At 39.7% G+C, this 15,856-nt stretch overlaps 1 protein-coding gene across 1 annotated transcript in view; it reads right to left on the reverse strand.

Annotated features, from left to right (window-relative positions):
• Window positions 1–15,856, reverse strand: part of LOC124271232 (vesicular glutamate transporter 2.2-like) — a 44,268-nt gene that overhangs the window by 12,195 nt on the left and 16,217 nt on the right. Inside the window, exons 4-6 of the mRNA XM_046706311.1 lie at window positions 5,988–6,075; window positions 3,671–3,757; window positions 2,831–2,964 (exon numbers count right to left, since the gene is read on the reverse strand). Of these exons, the coding sequence (XP_046562267.1) occupies window positions 2,831–2,964; window positions 3,671–3,757; window positions 5,988–6,075 (309 nt within the window). The remainder of the gene's footprint in view (window positions 1–2,830; window positions 2,965–3,670; window positions 3,758–5,987; window positions 6,076–15,856) is intronic.

Here is a 15,856-nt window from a genome sequence, read left to right on the forward strand (position 1 = left end):
GCTGGGAATCGAACTCGGGTCATCGGCCTGACGAGCGGACGCTTTAACCACTGGCTACCCCATCGCCCCCAATAGAGTTGGGAACCCCCATCATGCAAAACATTATTCAAATTTACAATTCCCGTATCGTAAAGCTGTTCTCATTCCTCTGAGAACTTCACGTCTGGATCAGTCAGGTTTCAGTGTGTTTGTAGGCACAATCCTAAATTTTAGAATGTAGCTCAGAGGTTAGTTTATATTGAGGTTAGTTTAGCTTGAGGTGTCGGGATCGAGCCCACCTGTGACCGGGTGTAAAAACCTTGGAGTCAACTTTGTGTGCAGACTCTTTCAGCGCTGTCACAACCCCTAGTGTACAGTACACAACCCTGTGCACTTAAAAGAACCCACGAATCTGTTGGTAGATGACCAGATGGTGGCCACATGAATACGTGCAAACACCTAGTTGCAGGTACAGCAACGTGCAGTACAACTTGGACAAAGTACTGTGACTATGTGTCCCAGTCCACCCAGCTGTGAATGGGTACCTCGTAAGGATGGGAAAGCCGCAATGCTCGGTGCGCCTAATTGCTGCAAGAGTTGTATGCTCCCCAGGGAGTTGAGATTGAAAATAAAATGTGCCGTTGAGATTGACGGCCAATGATCGAGGGAAATACCATTGCCTCGAGCATGTACTAGTTGCATGGATATGTGCGCTATGTAAATATCATATTATAATAAAATAATAATCAATTTTACTCTACCACAGCAGGATATGTTTAATTAACCTAGGTACATGCAGACATTCCATATGTATCATAACTGTGTTACCTGTAAACATAAATGTGATTAAAATTCATAAAACGCCTGATCGTGACTACCTGGCAAGCCAAACTAAACAATTACTCTCACATCGCTACCTGTCAGGTTGGTAAGCTGTAGTTGATCAGTTTGGTGGCAACATGTGTGGAACCATCATCATAAACATTTACAATCAGACAGAAACACTCGTCACGTGATTACTGCTATTACTGAGCATCACAGCTGGGTCGCGCTTTAACAATGGCGAGGTCTGCGTGGAAACTGAAGTATCACACGCTTTTTAAAATAATCATTACATTGTTTATTATTTACAGATGTCGACAAGGAGAAGCCACTCAGTTTACGTGATCTAGTAGCTATTTCTTTTGTCGTAACCATATAATCTCGAGCATTTGGTGAAAAAGTATTGAATGTTCTAAGCCAATATGTGTTTCTTAATTAGTTGTCAGTATTAACAGGGGAGAATAGAAGACGGGGAGTGGCCTTTTATCGACAAGCCATCGAGGTATATGCCTCCACTCGTCACGTGACCAGTTTAGCCAATATGGCGGAAGCTTAATTTTTAAGATTGAGCCTGATTTATTTTCAAGTGCTGAGTACATTCGCTGAGTGTTGTGACAACTGAAAACCTTCATGTAGAAGGAAAGTCACATATTCTGTCACTTCATTTTAAGTCAAATAATTGTTATTAGTGTCAGTATTAGTACAGTAGATTTGTAGTAAAGTTTCAAGTCGGCATAGTAGCTCACTGGCTTCAGTACACAGCGAAGAAAGACTAAATTCTATCGATAAAATTTCTTTCACATATTCATTTCATTTTTAGAAGGGAAATATACCTTTAGTTCAAAGGTGTTTGCAAGTAATAGTGATAGTTTTATAATTTAAAAAAAAATGTGTTAGGGTGTATTTGAGGTGTGTGATAAATATGACATATCGCCGATCTGATCTGAGCCGCCATTGAAATACTACATGGCGATGTTTAAGTGTTTCTAGTTATCATTCTAAGAATCTTCTTTCACATACACCTTTAATTTTTATGAGGGGAATATAACTTCAGTTGAAAGGTATTTGCGAGTAATAGTGATAGTCTTATAATTTTAGTAAAACTGTTAGGGTGTATTTGATGTGTGTGAAAAATATGACATATCGCCGATCTGTTCTGATCCGGCATCAAAAATTGATGCTTGTGGTGCTTGAGAGTTATAGTTCTAAAACTTCTTTCTTTCTTGTTGATCTTAGTATTTGACAAAACTGGAAAGGTGTTTACAACGCTTTGTGATAGTTTCTGTTTTTGAGGGGTGTGTGACAGTGTCAGTTAACATTCTGTCAATGTCCATGCCATTGCTCTTCATTCATTCATTCATTCATTCATTCATTCATTCATTGTAAAATTCCGACTGATACAATTAATAAACTGGCTGAAGTACTGTTAAACGCAGCTGAAGTTGCGCTGGGAACGAACCAAGTCACTGTGTGCGTTGGAGCATGACGAGGCACACGCTAATTAGTACAAATGGTAAAGAAAGCAAGCGAGTGACCTATCCCTGTTGTAGAGTATCCCTGGTTTTAGTCAAAGCGATATGAGCCAGGTTCGACGAGATTCCGGAGTATTAGTGAAAGTATGGTGCCTAACAAAGCGATGGCCCTAATCAGCCACCATATGAAAGGCCGGTGAAGGTTCTATATTTACATGGAGGAAACGGTAGGTAGCCCACAGACAATTCTTAGAACAGTCAGCTGAAGATGACTTGAAATATGTGGTACCAAGGTCTATTAGAAGACATCTTCCACCCATAACGATCTGACAGAAGAACACGTTTTGCAGAAACGATCTAGGGGCACTTTGGACTGACGATGTTGTCAGCGGAAACGATGGAAGAGTAGTTGGATGAGAAGAGGTCTTTGGTTTTGTTACGCAAAGGACCCGTGTCGCCCTGAGCGATGCTCAAACCTTATATAACTTTAACACTGACCAAGGCAGACTCATCCCAACTCACGCCTATCATTGTGCCACCTGTAATCGGCAATTTACCTGAAAGTCGACGACCTGGCTGCCTTGGGATTTCTGTAAGTAAAGCAGCTCCGAGTCGCTGATGCGTCTGTGGTGCGACGGCTTTTCACTCGACATCAGCACCCACACCAACATCCACAACACACCAGCGCCACCTACAGAGGAACGGAATGCATCACAATTTTTCGTGAGAAGCATTGCATCAAAACAGCGAGCAGGAAAGAACACTGGGAGCTAGGGCATGCATTTTCTAAAAACATATTGGTGTCCCCAACGTCTCCATATTAAGAATTCATTTCAAATTGAATTCTTAAATGGCTGGATGAATTATGAATGAGTATATTTCAATTATTAACATTGATATTGAACCTGAGTGCCTGATATATGTGGGCACGAGTCTTAGTGTGCCCAAATGACATTATGGCTAGTAAGATCGTGAATATCATGTGGGATAGTGATAAAAATTAACAATTGGTTTTTCATGAATATAGAACGTTTATCAACATTGATGTTCCTTGTAGCCTCATATACATGTGATAATTTGGCTTAATTTGGCATGATCGAATGAAAGAGAATACTAACTAACTGAATATCAGTTTTTTTCATAAAGCTAAAAGTGAGCAGAGCATGAACTACCTTTTTCGCTTGTGTTTCCTTATTGTACTGAGAGATGTAATTTTGCCATCGTTATGTGCAGTGTTATATACTATTACATAATATAGTTATTCTGAGATGTTATGATTGCTGACGTTTCGAAATAAGTAGCGGATTAACGCAAAGCGTGCACACCGTCATTTTGTGGGTCAAGAAATCCAGAAAAACGCGACAGCCGCCATTAAAGAAGAAATTATCTCCCCTTACCGTTGACGTAGTAGATGTACTGCCAGCCGATGTAGTGTGTGATGAAGCCGGCCAGGGGGAAGCCGATCACAGCTCCTGCATAGGCTCCTGGAACAGGAACAGCGAACAACGTTGACGTTGACCGACGTTGTATACACTTACACTCAAATATTTAACACTGTGCGACAGACATTTGTTTAATGGCATACACATGTTCTCAATATCCACGTACAACATTGATTGTATTTCTATGTTTTGTTTCAGATGAAACACATAGTAACGCGACCCCATAAAACTCATTTGTCGTAAATTACATAAATATCGTCTTTGATAGGCATGTAGAAGTTGGAGGAACACGAATACATAACACTTTTTATGGATAACAACTTCTTTATTCTGAGCACGACGTTTCAGAGCTTCCGCCTGATGAAGGAGCAAGAGGTGGATTGATGTATTTCCAATTTATTGACATCGATAATTATTATGACAGCAGTATTGGTGATATCGTGAGCCGAATAAATGATTTATGAAATACAGCCTGCCCCTGTGGATTATATTCGTGACTTTACGGTACCATGTGTTCTAGTGAATATCGACTCCATGCACTGTATACGCCCTGAACCACGGCAGTTATCATTATGGTTAAGTGATATAGGCTTGGTTAATGCCAGATACATTACAGTCCGTGTATCAATACGGATAGCCGGTGACCTATATGTCGCGTTCTTATGACCGGACATCAAGGATACGGGGCAAGTTCTCTTTTGCTCGTGAAATAATACCTTTGCAGCTTGGGTAGTGTTTCTATCATTTTAAACAATATATTAGTTGCACCACGACTTGCTTTTTAAATAGGATTCTTTTTCATTTAACCATACTTACTGTTGAAGATTAAATACACATTAAAAACTTTTTTTTCTTTACAATGTGTATACCATTACATTACCCCAAACTAAGCTGTTATATTTTGATTTAGAGATACCCTAGACACGTGTAACGCTTGATAGTGCGCTGTTGCAGGACTAATCTCGCTCTCACAACACAAGACCGCCTCCGTGGCGTAGTGGTTAGAGCGTCCGCCCGGAGAGCGGAAGGTCGCGGATTCGATACCCGACCGCGTGATACCAAAAGACGTTAAAATATGGTACTTGTTGGTCCCTGCCTGGCGCTCGGCATAAATGGGTACAACAAGGACTGGTTGGCTCGGAGTCAGTATAATGTGTCTGAGTGGGGTATTCATGCTTCACTGCGGCATGGTATCTCAGTGGGCTAGCACTATAAAACCAGCTGCAGTCTGGGCTAGTACAAGCAGCCGCACATACACATACACACGCATGCACGTCGTCATATGAGCGATATATTCTCAAGCACGACGTTAACCCAATTTCACCTCACCTCACCTCACCTCACAATCATACACCATGGTTCCCAAATAATATCACCCATACTTTTATATACCCTACTTTTTAAAAGTGCATTATGAGTTGTTACCCATAAGTACTTTGCTCTTATTTATTATAAAGTATAAAATAGATATTTTATTCGAAACATCGGTCTCCTGTTCTTGTGATAAAGCGTGCGCGCCTGTACACTCAGTAGATCCCCGCTGCGACATGAATTGAGTAAATATATGCTTTGAAATATAGCTTACATGCATACCCGGAACAAAGATGTTTCCCTATGCAAGCTCATATAGTAGTTCAATACAACAGTTACCAGTACACCAACAGCATTCGGCCATAAACTTAATTTGACGCCTGCAGTGTCAGTTTAATGGCTGCGGGGTGTAGTCGTTTTGGTTTTATTTCTCAGAACAGCGGAGAATCCGTTGTCATGACTCAGATTTAAATGCAATAAAAAGTTATGTTAATTCCAGAACACAGAATGTTGGTTTACGATCCTGAATTAACCGTTAAAATTTCGGATTTGTTGTTGAGAATAAGTTTATTGGGATTGAATGGTTTAAGTGCTCAGCAGGAACAAAGAATATGTAACATTGACTGTATATTAACCTGTGTACTGGTGGTATTTGGAAGCCGTCATGTCAATGTCTCCATCATCAATATGCCATACATTTGCATGTTTATGGAGCGGGCTGGTTTATATGTGCGCTCAGCCAAGGGTTTATTCCAAATATTCAACAACAGGAGGCCCAGTCTTGTAAGACCTAATACGATATTCACTTCAGCGAGTCAGAAACCTATGATCTTGCGTTCGAACCCCGGTTCCCACGTGATCATGATTTGGAACCATCGCGCCAGGACATGGTGCTGCCAAGCTGTAAAGGGCAATCGGGCGAGTAATGTAATTACACGTGTATTAGCTGGGGATGACTCACCTGTGAGAACAGCGGAGCCCAGTCTCCCCCTCTCCTGCGGGGTGGACCAGTGACGTAATATCCCGTAGCAGGAGGGGTACAGCAAGCCCTGGGGGGAGCAGAGGTTTGAAGTTATGAAAAACATTTATGTCAACTTTGTACACCTCGAAAATATAATATCCAGGACATCTAAAACGGAAAAAATACAAACAAGCTACTAGATTAACGGAGGTTGTCGTTCAATATATACTACTCACACTTTACTAAGGATCACAAAATTTCACAAGTTTACTTAAACGTAGATTTATAATTTGAAATTGTATCCATTTAAAACTGGATAAATGATAATATGGTAACCCCTCTTTAGGCAAACAGCCACTTTAAACTAACCTTATGCACTTGATACATGAGTAGCCATAAAAATGGTTTTAATGGCACCAATCAACCATTTTGCAAATCATGGAATGAGTCATTGACAAGTACACAACACCTGCCAATAGCAGGTATGGGATCCACAAGATGAAATGACATACTGAAACCTAGGATCCATGCTTACAATAAGCTTAGATATTTAAACCAAATTTGACCCCACATCATAGTTTTCTGTTGAATCCATGATTTGATCCTTAGCAAAGTGTGAATAGTATACTACAGAGAGGCATCTACGCTGTTCAGGTGTTGAGATGGGGAGTTAAACATGGTTGGATTATTTCACTCTCACAGCCACGCGCATTCGCATATGTGTGCGTATGTATGTGTTTGTGTGGGTGGATATGTATGTGTGACTGATTTTGTGTGTGTGTCATTTGTTTTAGTGGGTGTATGGTGTGTATGTGTTTGTGTGGGTGGGTATGTATGTGTGACTGTGTGATTTTGTGTGTGTGTGTCTACTTGTTTGTGTAGGTGTATGATGTGTATGTGTTTGTGTGGGTGGATATGTATGTATGTGTGATTGTGTGTGTGTGTGTCTACTTGTTTTAGTGAGTGTATGGTGTGTATGTGTTTGTGTGGGTGGGTATGTATGTTTGATTTTGTGTGTGTGTCTACTTGTTTTAGTGGATGTATGGTGTGTATGTGTTTGTGTGGGTGGATATGTATGTGTGACAGATTTTGTATGTGTGTCTATTTGTTTTAGTGGGTGTATGGTGTGTATGTGTTTGTCTGGGTGGGTATGTATGTGTGACTGTGTGATTTTGTGTGTGTGTCTACTTGTTTTAGTGGGTGTATGATGTGTATGTGTTTGTGTGTATGGGTGTGGTCACACATGTAATGGCACACCGCGCCGCAGAATACCATTGATACCCCTCACTATTAAATGACTCCAACTTTGTTTTCAACCTTAACGCTCCTATATGACGCGACACAGAGATCGAACCGCCGACCTTCCCTTCCCCTTTGTCTCTTTACAACAGGCGGTCGTAACTAATTCACGTCGGCTCACTTTCTGATGAGATTACTGCCTACCTCCATATTGACAGCGATTCCTGACCCTACTGCACTGAGACCATGTGTGTTTTATTTACACCGTCTATCATGTCTACAGGGGTGTTAATTTCAATTAAACAGCTGTTGAAGAAATCCATCACACTTTGAATGAAAACACATACAACCATGTCATGCGACCGACGGGACAAGAACCCTATCATGCAAGGCGATACTCCCACACAACTGTGTTGTGCCACAGTTACAGGCAAGGAACGAGTGTTTAATTATACAAAATCTATAATAATCGTAGGTGTAACTCATAGCTGTAACATCCCCTTTTACTTTTCTCCATAAAAGCTGTATTAATTCCCCCTCTGTCATTATTAGCTCCAAAGAAATGTACTTTCGTTTGTGTGTGAACACTCCACTAAGAAATGCCAGATCGATATCAGACAATGGTCTCCATTTCGAAATGCTGAATCGACATATTGACCAACAGCGTGTAGGTTTTCAACATATTGCTACGCATTTCAGTGTTCAATAACACAGGTGTCTCCCATTGACCGAAAAGTGAAAATATTGTATTTCAGTGGTGGTGAAACTGTCGCGCGTGTCGTAAAAGGATTACTCTTGGATTATTCTATTGGTTCTTAAGGGTCCGACAATTTTAATTAATTTAATGTAATTTAAATTTTATGGGAGACGGACATACATATTTTGAACACGGTTTGAAGTTTATGTCTTTTCTCTCAAAGGTTGCCAAATTACATGCAGTCAAAATTCCTTCCCGGTTGATGTTATGCTGATCCTCCTGTCATGGCAAATATATATACTGAGCTATACAAGTTACGCATCATGGATGTATAGGTTGAACCAAGTGAATTAATCAGGTTGCACCATCAAAATATTGCCTGCGCCATGTTATAAACATCCTGTAGGTGTAACTGACAACCGACATTGTTTAACAGCAGGGTGAGAGGTATAGTAATAACCAACTTCACTATCTCCAGAAAAGCTCACACTACTATATATCTGGAAGAATGTTTTGATAGGTTGTTGCTTTCAAACTGACATTTTCTTTAAACTATGCAGTTTCTTTTCCGTTTGGCAAAATCAACATGTTCATTAATGCATGCAATGTACTGGGTTGATATCTGGCCTTCCATATAATGTCACAAGACTGTGTGAAACGTGTGGCCTACGTAACCGACTGATACGTATGGAAACAGACTGTTGACACTTTTAGGTTCTGGTTATTGATTCACCTAATACATGCCACAATAAAAATAGTGGGAAATGTTACCTGCATGCTAGTAATGATTTACCTGCACTGGGTGCAACCTAACAATACAAGTTACCTTTAATAGGAATGATTTACCTGAACTGGGTGCAACCTAACAATACAAGTTACCTTTACTAGTAATGATTTACCTGCACTGGGTGCAACCTAACAATACAAGTTACCTTTACTACTAATGATTTACCTGCACTGGGTGCAACCTAACAATACAAGTTACCTGCACTTTACTAGTAATGATTTACCTGCACTGGGTGCAACCTAACAATACAAGTTACCTTTACTAGTAATGATTTACTACTGGGTAACCTAACAATACAAGAGTAATGATTTACCTGCACTGGGTTACCTGCACTGGGTGCACCTGCCTAACAATACACAAGTTACCTTTACTAGTAATGATTTACCTGCACTGGGTGCACCTAACCTAACAATACAAGTTACCTTTACTAGTAATGATTTACCTGCACTGGGTGCAACCTAACAATACAAGTTACCTTTACTAGTAATGATTTACCTGCACTGGGTGCAACCTAACAATACAAGTTACCTTTACTAGTAATGATTTACCTGCACTGGGTGCAACCTAACAATACAAGTTACCTTTACTAGTAATGATTTACCTGCACTGGGTGCAACCTAACAATACAAGTTACCTTTACTAGTAATGATTTACCTGCACTGGGTGCATCCTAACAATACAAGTTACCTTTACTAGTAATGATTTACCTGCACTGGGTGCAACCTAACAATACAAGTTACCTTTACTAGTAATGATTTACCTGCACTGGGTGCAACCTAACAATACAAGTTACCTTTACTAGTAATGATTTACCTGCACTGGGTGCAACCTAACAATACAAGTTACCTTTACTAGTAATGATTTACCTTTACTTTAGTAATGATTTACCTGCACTGGGTGCATCCAACCTACCTTTAATACAATGATTTACCTGCACTGGGTGCAACCTTTACCTTTACTAGTAATGATTTACCTGCACTGGGTGCAACCTAACAATACAAGTTACCTTTACTAGTAATGATTTACCTGCACTGGGTGCAACCTAACAATACAAGTTACCTTTACTAGTAATGATTTACCTGGGTGCGCACTGGGTGCAACCTAACAATACAAGTTACCTTTACTAGTAATGATTTACCTGCACTGGGTGCAACCTAACAATACAAGTTACCTTTACTAGTAATGATTTACCTGCACTGGGTGCAACCTAACAAACAAGTTACCTTTACTAGTAATGATTTTACACTTTAACAATACAAGTTACCTTTACTAGTAATGATTTACCTGCACTGGGTGCAACCTAACAATACAAGTTACCTTTACTAGTAATGATTTACCTGCACTGGGTGCAACCTAACAATACAAGTTACCTTTACTAGTAATGATTTACCTGCACTGGGTGCAACCTAACAATACAAGTTACCTTTACTAGTAATGATTTACCTGCACTGGGTGCAACCTAACAAGTTACCTTTACAGTAATGATTTACCTACCTTTACTAGTAATGATTTACCTGCACTGGGTGCAACCTAACAATACAAGTTACCTTTACTAGTAATGATTTACCTGCACTGGGTGCAACCTAACAATACAAGTTACCTTTACTAGTAATGATTTACCTGCACTGGGTGCAACCTAACAATACAAGTTACCTTTACTAGTAATGATTTACCTGCACTGGGTGCAACCTAACAATACAAGTTACCTTTACTAGTTACTAGTAATACAAGTTACCTTTACCTGCACTGGGTGCAACCTAACAATACAAGTTACCTTTACTAGTAATGATTTACCTGCACTGGGTGCAACCTAACAATACAAGTTACCTTTACTAGTAATGATTTACCTGCACTGGGTGCAACCTAACAATACAAGTTACCTTTACTAGTAATGATTTACCTGCACTTTACTAGTAATGATTTACCTGCACTACAAGGTGCAACCTAACAATACAAGTTACCTTTACTAGTAATGATTTACCTGCACTGGGTGCAACCTAACAATACAAGTTACCTTTACTAGTAATGATTTACCTGCACTGGGTGCAACCTAACAATACAAGTTACCTTTACTAGTAATGATTTACCTGCACTGGGTGCAACCTAACAATACAAGTTACCTTTACTAGTAATGATTTACCTGCACTGGGTGCAACCTAACAATACAAGTTACCTTTACTAGTAATGATTTACCTGCACTGGGTGCAACCTAACAATACAAGTTACCTTTACTAGTAATGATTTACCTGCACTGGGTGCATCCTAACAATACAAGTTACCTTTACTTTGACTGCACTGGGTGTAACAATGTTACCTTTACCTGCACTGGGTGCAACCTAACAATACAAGTTACCTTTACTAGTAATGATTTACCTGCACTGGGTGCATCCTAACAATACAAGTTACCTTTACTAGTAATGATTTACCTGCACTGGGTGCAACCCTGTTACCTTTACTAGTAATGATTTACCTGCACTGGGTGCAACCTAACAATACAAGTTACCTTTACTAGTAATGATTTACCTGCACTGGGTGCATCCCTAACAATACAAGTTACCTTTACTAGTAATGATTTACCTGCACTGGGTGCAACCTAACAATACAAGTTACCTTTACTAGTAATGATTTACCTGCACTGGGTGCAACCTAACAATACAAGTTACCTTTTTATTAGTAATGATTTACCTGCACTGGGTGCATCCTAACAATACAAGTTACCTTTACTAGTAATGATTTACCTGCACTGGGTGCAACCTAACAATACAAGTTACCTTTACTAGTAATGATTTACCTGCACTGGGTGCATCCTAACAATACAAGTTACCTTTACTAGTAATGATTTACCTGCACTGGGTGCAACCTAACAATACAAGTTACCTTTACTAGTAATGATTTACCTGCACTGGGTGCAACCTAACAATACAAGTTACCTTTACTAGTAATGATTTACCTGCACTGGGTGCAACCTAACAATACAAGTTACCTTTACTAGTAATGATTTACCTGCACTGGGTGCAACCTAACAATACAAGTTACCTTTACTAGTAATGATTTATCTGCACTGGAGCAGCCAGGATACATTGAAACTGATCCCTGAAATCCTGATAACTTCTTTGAGTGGAATTGTTGAAGTTGAGTACAATACAAGCAGGACAACGGCACGAGAATCTGTACCGAAACGTCGCACTCACAAATAAAAGACGTTGTTATGAATTTGTCAGTATTAATATCATGATCCCGAAGTTTGTTTGTTCAACAACCAAAACATGTTTTACATTTGTAATTATCTATTTATTGAACCATTAATAGATATTATATTATGTATGGTTTCGTAAACAATGAAATAGAATAGAACACTAAAATGAAAACTATTAATATTGTTTTAAACATTAACTACATTTGTTCGTTCATACGTAACTGCAGTTACAAAAAACCAAAACACGTTTAATATCGGCTGAAACGCTTACACACGAATGAGCTAATGTATTCGATAATTTTTTAACAATGATAACCATTCTGTTTTCTGCGTTCTGTTCCATTTCGTCAAGTTGGAGGATATCCATTCCAAACGGGACAGTGTTAAAAACTTTCCAACACAATACAACATTTTATGTTTCTTGGCTCAGTGAAATATAATAAACATACCTGTAAAAAAAGTCTTTGATCATCCACTAGCAATTGGACCATGTTATCTAAATCGTGGTATTTACATGCTGTGACCACCTTACATGACAATGTCTGGCTAAGCACAGCATACACCCATATTTGATGGTAAAACAATCAAGGAAATGGTATATGATGGCGATTAACTTGATACGGGCATCACAGTGGTGGTATCGACTTCAACTCTTCAGTGTTGTGGCAACTGTCTCCAAATTAGTATAGTTTTAACAACGATTGTGATCTCTTGTTCTGTACCTAGTTTTGAATATTCTTTTTTCATACCGGAATGTGCGTTGTATAGGTAGAATTGCTTTATGCAAATAGACCCTTGGTGTCGGTTTTACAAGCGATCGTAACGTTACGACTGTCGTAAGTCGGTGCTAAGGCATAGGAATAACTGTAGCAGTAGTGCTTCAAATGTAGTAAGTTGGAGCTAAGGCATAGCAATACTGTAGTAGTAGTGCTTCAAATGTAGTAAGTTGGATCTAAGGCATGGGAATACTGTAGTAGTAGTGCTCCAAATGTAGTAAGTTGCATCTAAGGCATGGGAATACTGTAGTAGTAGTGCTTCAAATGTAGTAAGTTGCATCTAAGGCATGGGAATACTGTAGTAGTAGTGCTCCAAATGTAGTAAGTTGGATCTAAGGCATAGCAATACTGTAGTAGTAGTGCTTCAAATGTAGTAAGTTGGATCTAAGGCATAGCAATACTGTAGTAGTAGTGCTCCAAATGTAGTAAGTTGGAGCTAAGGCATAGCAATACTGTAGTAGTAGTGCTTCAAATGTAGTAAGTTGGATCTAAGGCATAGCAATACTGTAGTAGTAGTGCTTCAAATGTAGTAAGTTGGATCTAAGGCATGGGAATACTGTAGTAGTAGTGCTTCAAATGTAGTAAGTTGGATCTAAGGCATAGCAATACTGTAGTAGTAGTGCTTCAAATGTAGTAAGTTGTAAGGCATAGCAATAAGTTGGAGCTCAAAGGCATAGCAATACTGTAGTAGTAGTGCTTCAAATGTAGTAAGTTGGATCTAAGGCATAGCAATACTGTAGTAGTAGTGCTTCAAATGTAGTAAGTTGGATCTAAGGCATAGCAATACTGTAGTAGTAGTGCTTCAAATGTAGTAAGTTGGATCTAAGGCATGGGAATACTGTAGTAGTAGTGCTCCAAATGTAGTAAGTTGGATCTAAGGCATGGGAATACTGTAGTAGTAGTGCTCCAAATGTAGTAAGTTGGATCTAAGGCATGGGAATACTGTAGTAGTAGTGCTTCAAATGTAGTAAGTTGGATCTAAGGCATGGGAATACTGTAGTAGTAGTGCTTCAAATGTAGTAAGTTGGATCTAAGGCATAGCAATACTGTAGTAGTAGTGCTTCAAATGTAGTAAGTTGGATCTAAGGCATAGCAATACTGTAGTAGTAGTGCTCCAAATGTAGTAAGTTGGATCTAAGGCATGGGAATACTGTAGTAGTAGTGCTCCAAATGTAGTAAGTTGGATCTAAGGCATGGGAATACTGTAGTAGTAGTGCTCCAAATGTAGTAAGTTGGATCTAAGGCATAGCAATACTGTAGTAGTAGTGCTCCAAATGTAGTAAGTTGGAGCTAAGGCATAGCAATACTGTAGTAGTAGTGCTTCAAATGTAGTAAGTTGGATCTAAGGCATAGCAATAACTGTAGTAGTAGTGCTTCAAATGTAGTAAGTTGGATCTAAGGCATAGCAATACTGTAGTAGTAGTGCTTCAAATGTAGTAAGTCGGTGCTAAGGCATAGGAATAACTATAGTGGTAGTGCTTCCAATGTTTTAAGTTCGTGCTCAGGTACAGGAATAACTATAGTGATAGTGCTTCAAAAGTCGTAAGTCGGTGCTAAGGTATACGAATAACTATAGTGGTAGAGCTTCAAAAGTCCTAAGTCGGTGCGCAGGTATAGGATTAACCATCGTGGTAGAGCTTCAAGTGTTGTGAGTTGGCTCTTAGGTATAGGTGAGCTGAGGTGAAATGGAGTTTAACGTCGCACTTAAGAATATTTTAGCTCATATGACGACGTACATGCGTGTGTATGTGCGGCTGCTTGTACTAGCCCAGACTGAAGCTGGTTTTATAGTGCTAGCAGTGGAGCATGAAAACCCCACCTAAACACATTATACTGACTCCGAGCCGACCAGTCCTTGTTGTACCAATTAATGTCGAGCGCCAGGAAGGGAAAAACAAGTACCATATTTTAACGTCTTTTGGTATGACACTGCCGGGGATCGAACCCTCGACCTTCCGCTCCCCGGGCAGACGCTCTAACCACTACACCACGGAGGCGGTCTATAGGTAGTGGTAGCGCTTCAAGTGTCGTAAGTTGGTGATTAACTATACGAGTAACGATAGTGATAGTGCATAACTGTGGTAAGTCTATGCTAAGGTAACGATAGGGACATAAATGTCATTGGCTAGTGAAAAAAACACCCTGACCTCTATTCAAAATAAAATTATATGCATGTGTTTAAATAGTCTTGCATATTTATTCAATATCATAAACAGTATTGTGCTTCTACAATTAACATCTGTGCAGTTACTGTTATTGCTTTCGGGGCCATACGCAATAGCATGAACAATGATAGATGAATTAAATTATATTATCTGCATTGTAGTATTAATTCAGTAGACCACAGTGCCATGGAACAATAAACATGTAACATATGTCAGGGCGAGGGTTGGCTGAAAGGTTCTGGGACTAATTAGGAAGGCTGTAAAACACACCGTCAGCAGTTATCATGCATCAAATGCAATTCTCCCTATGCTTACAAGCTGATGTTGAACCATATGGAAAAGCTGCAGGTCTCCAATCTGCTAGGTTGCTGAAGCAACATGGAAAGAGGTTGGCTGTCGCAATGTCATCAAGGTGGAGGTTACAAAAAGACTATGAAACGTTAGTACAGATGAATACAATAGACAAAATAGCTGTGGAAATCGTATGAGATGAGTGAGTGAGTATAGTTTTACCCCTCACTTGGCAATATTCCAGCTATATGGCAACGGTCTGTTAATAATGGAGTCTGGACCAGACAATCCAGTGATCACCAGCATGAGCATCTACGCAACTGGGACATGTGTCAACAAAGACAGCGAGCCTGACCACCCAGTCCCGTTAGTCACCTTTTATGACAAACATGGGTCGTATGAGATTATCTAAGATCAGAAAGACCTTCATCTGCCCCCACTCACACAGCCAATACAATAGGCATCTCTCGTGAGAGAGATGAGAATATTCTGAGGAATGAACTGGGTATGACAAAAATTTCGGCACCCTGACTTCCGTGTCCTCTGAATCCTGATCAGAAAGTCTCTAGGCTCCTCATGTTTCGTTGTTTTGAATCAGACCCAGGTGGTTTGTTTAACGACCTGTAGCCAAGGATCAGTCTCAGATCCACCTCCACCTGACAGAGACTACACAAATAGTCATGGAGCTGAAAGCAGTCTCCTCCTAATAAGTTTTGTC

The sequence above is a fragment of the Haliotis rubra genome, unplaced genomic scaffold (assembly GCF_003918875.1).
Source record: "Haliotis rubra isolate DU_JTF1 unplaced genomic scaffold, ASM391887v1 Scf159, whole genome shotgun sequence".
Lineage (NCBI taxonomy): Eukaryota > Metazoa > Mollusca > Gastropoda > Lepetellida > Haliotidae > Haliotis > Haliotis rubra.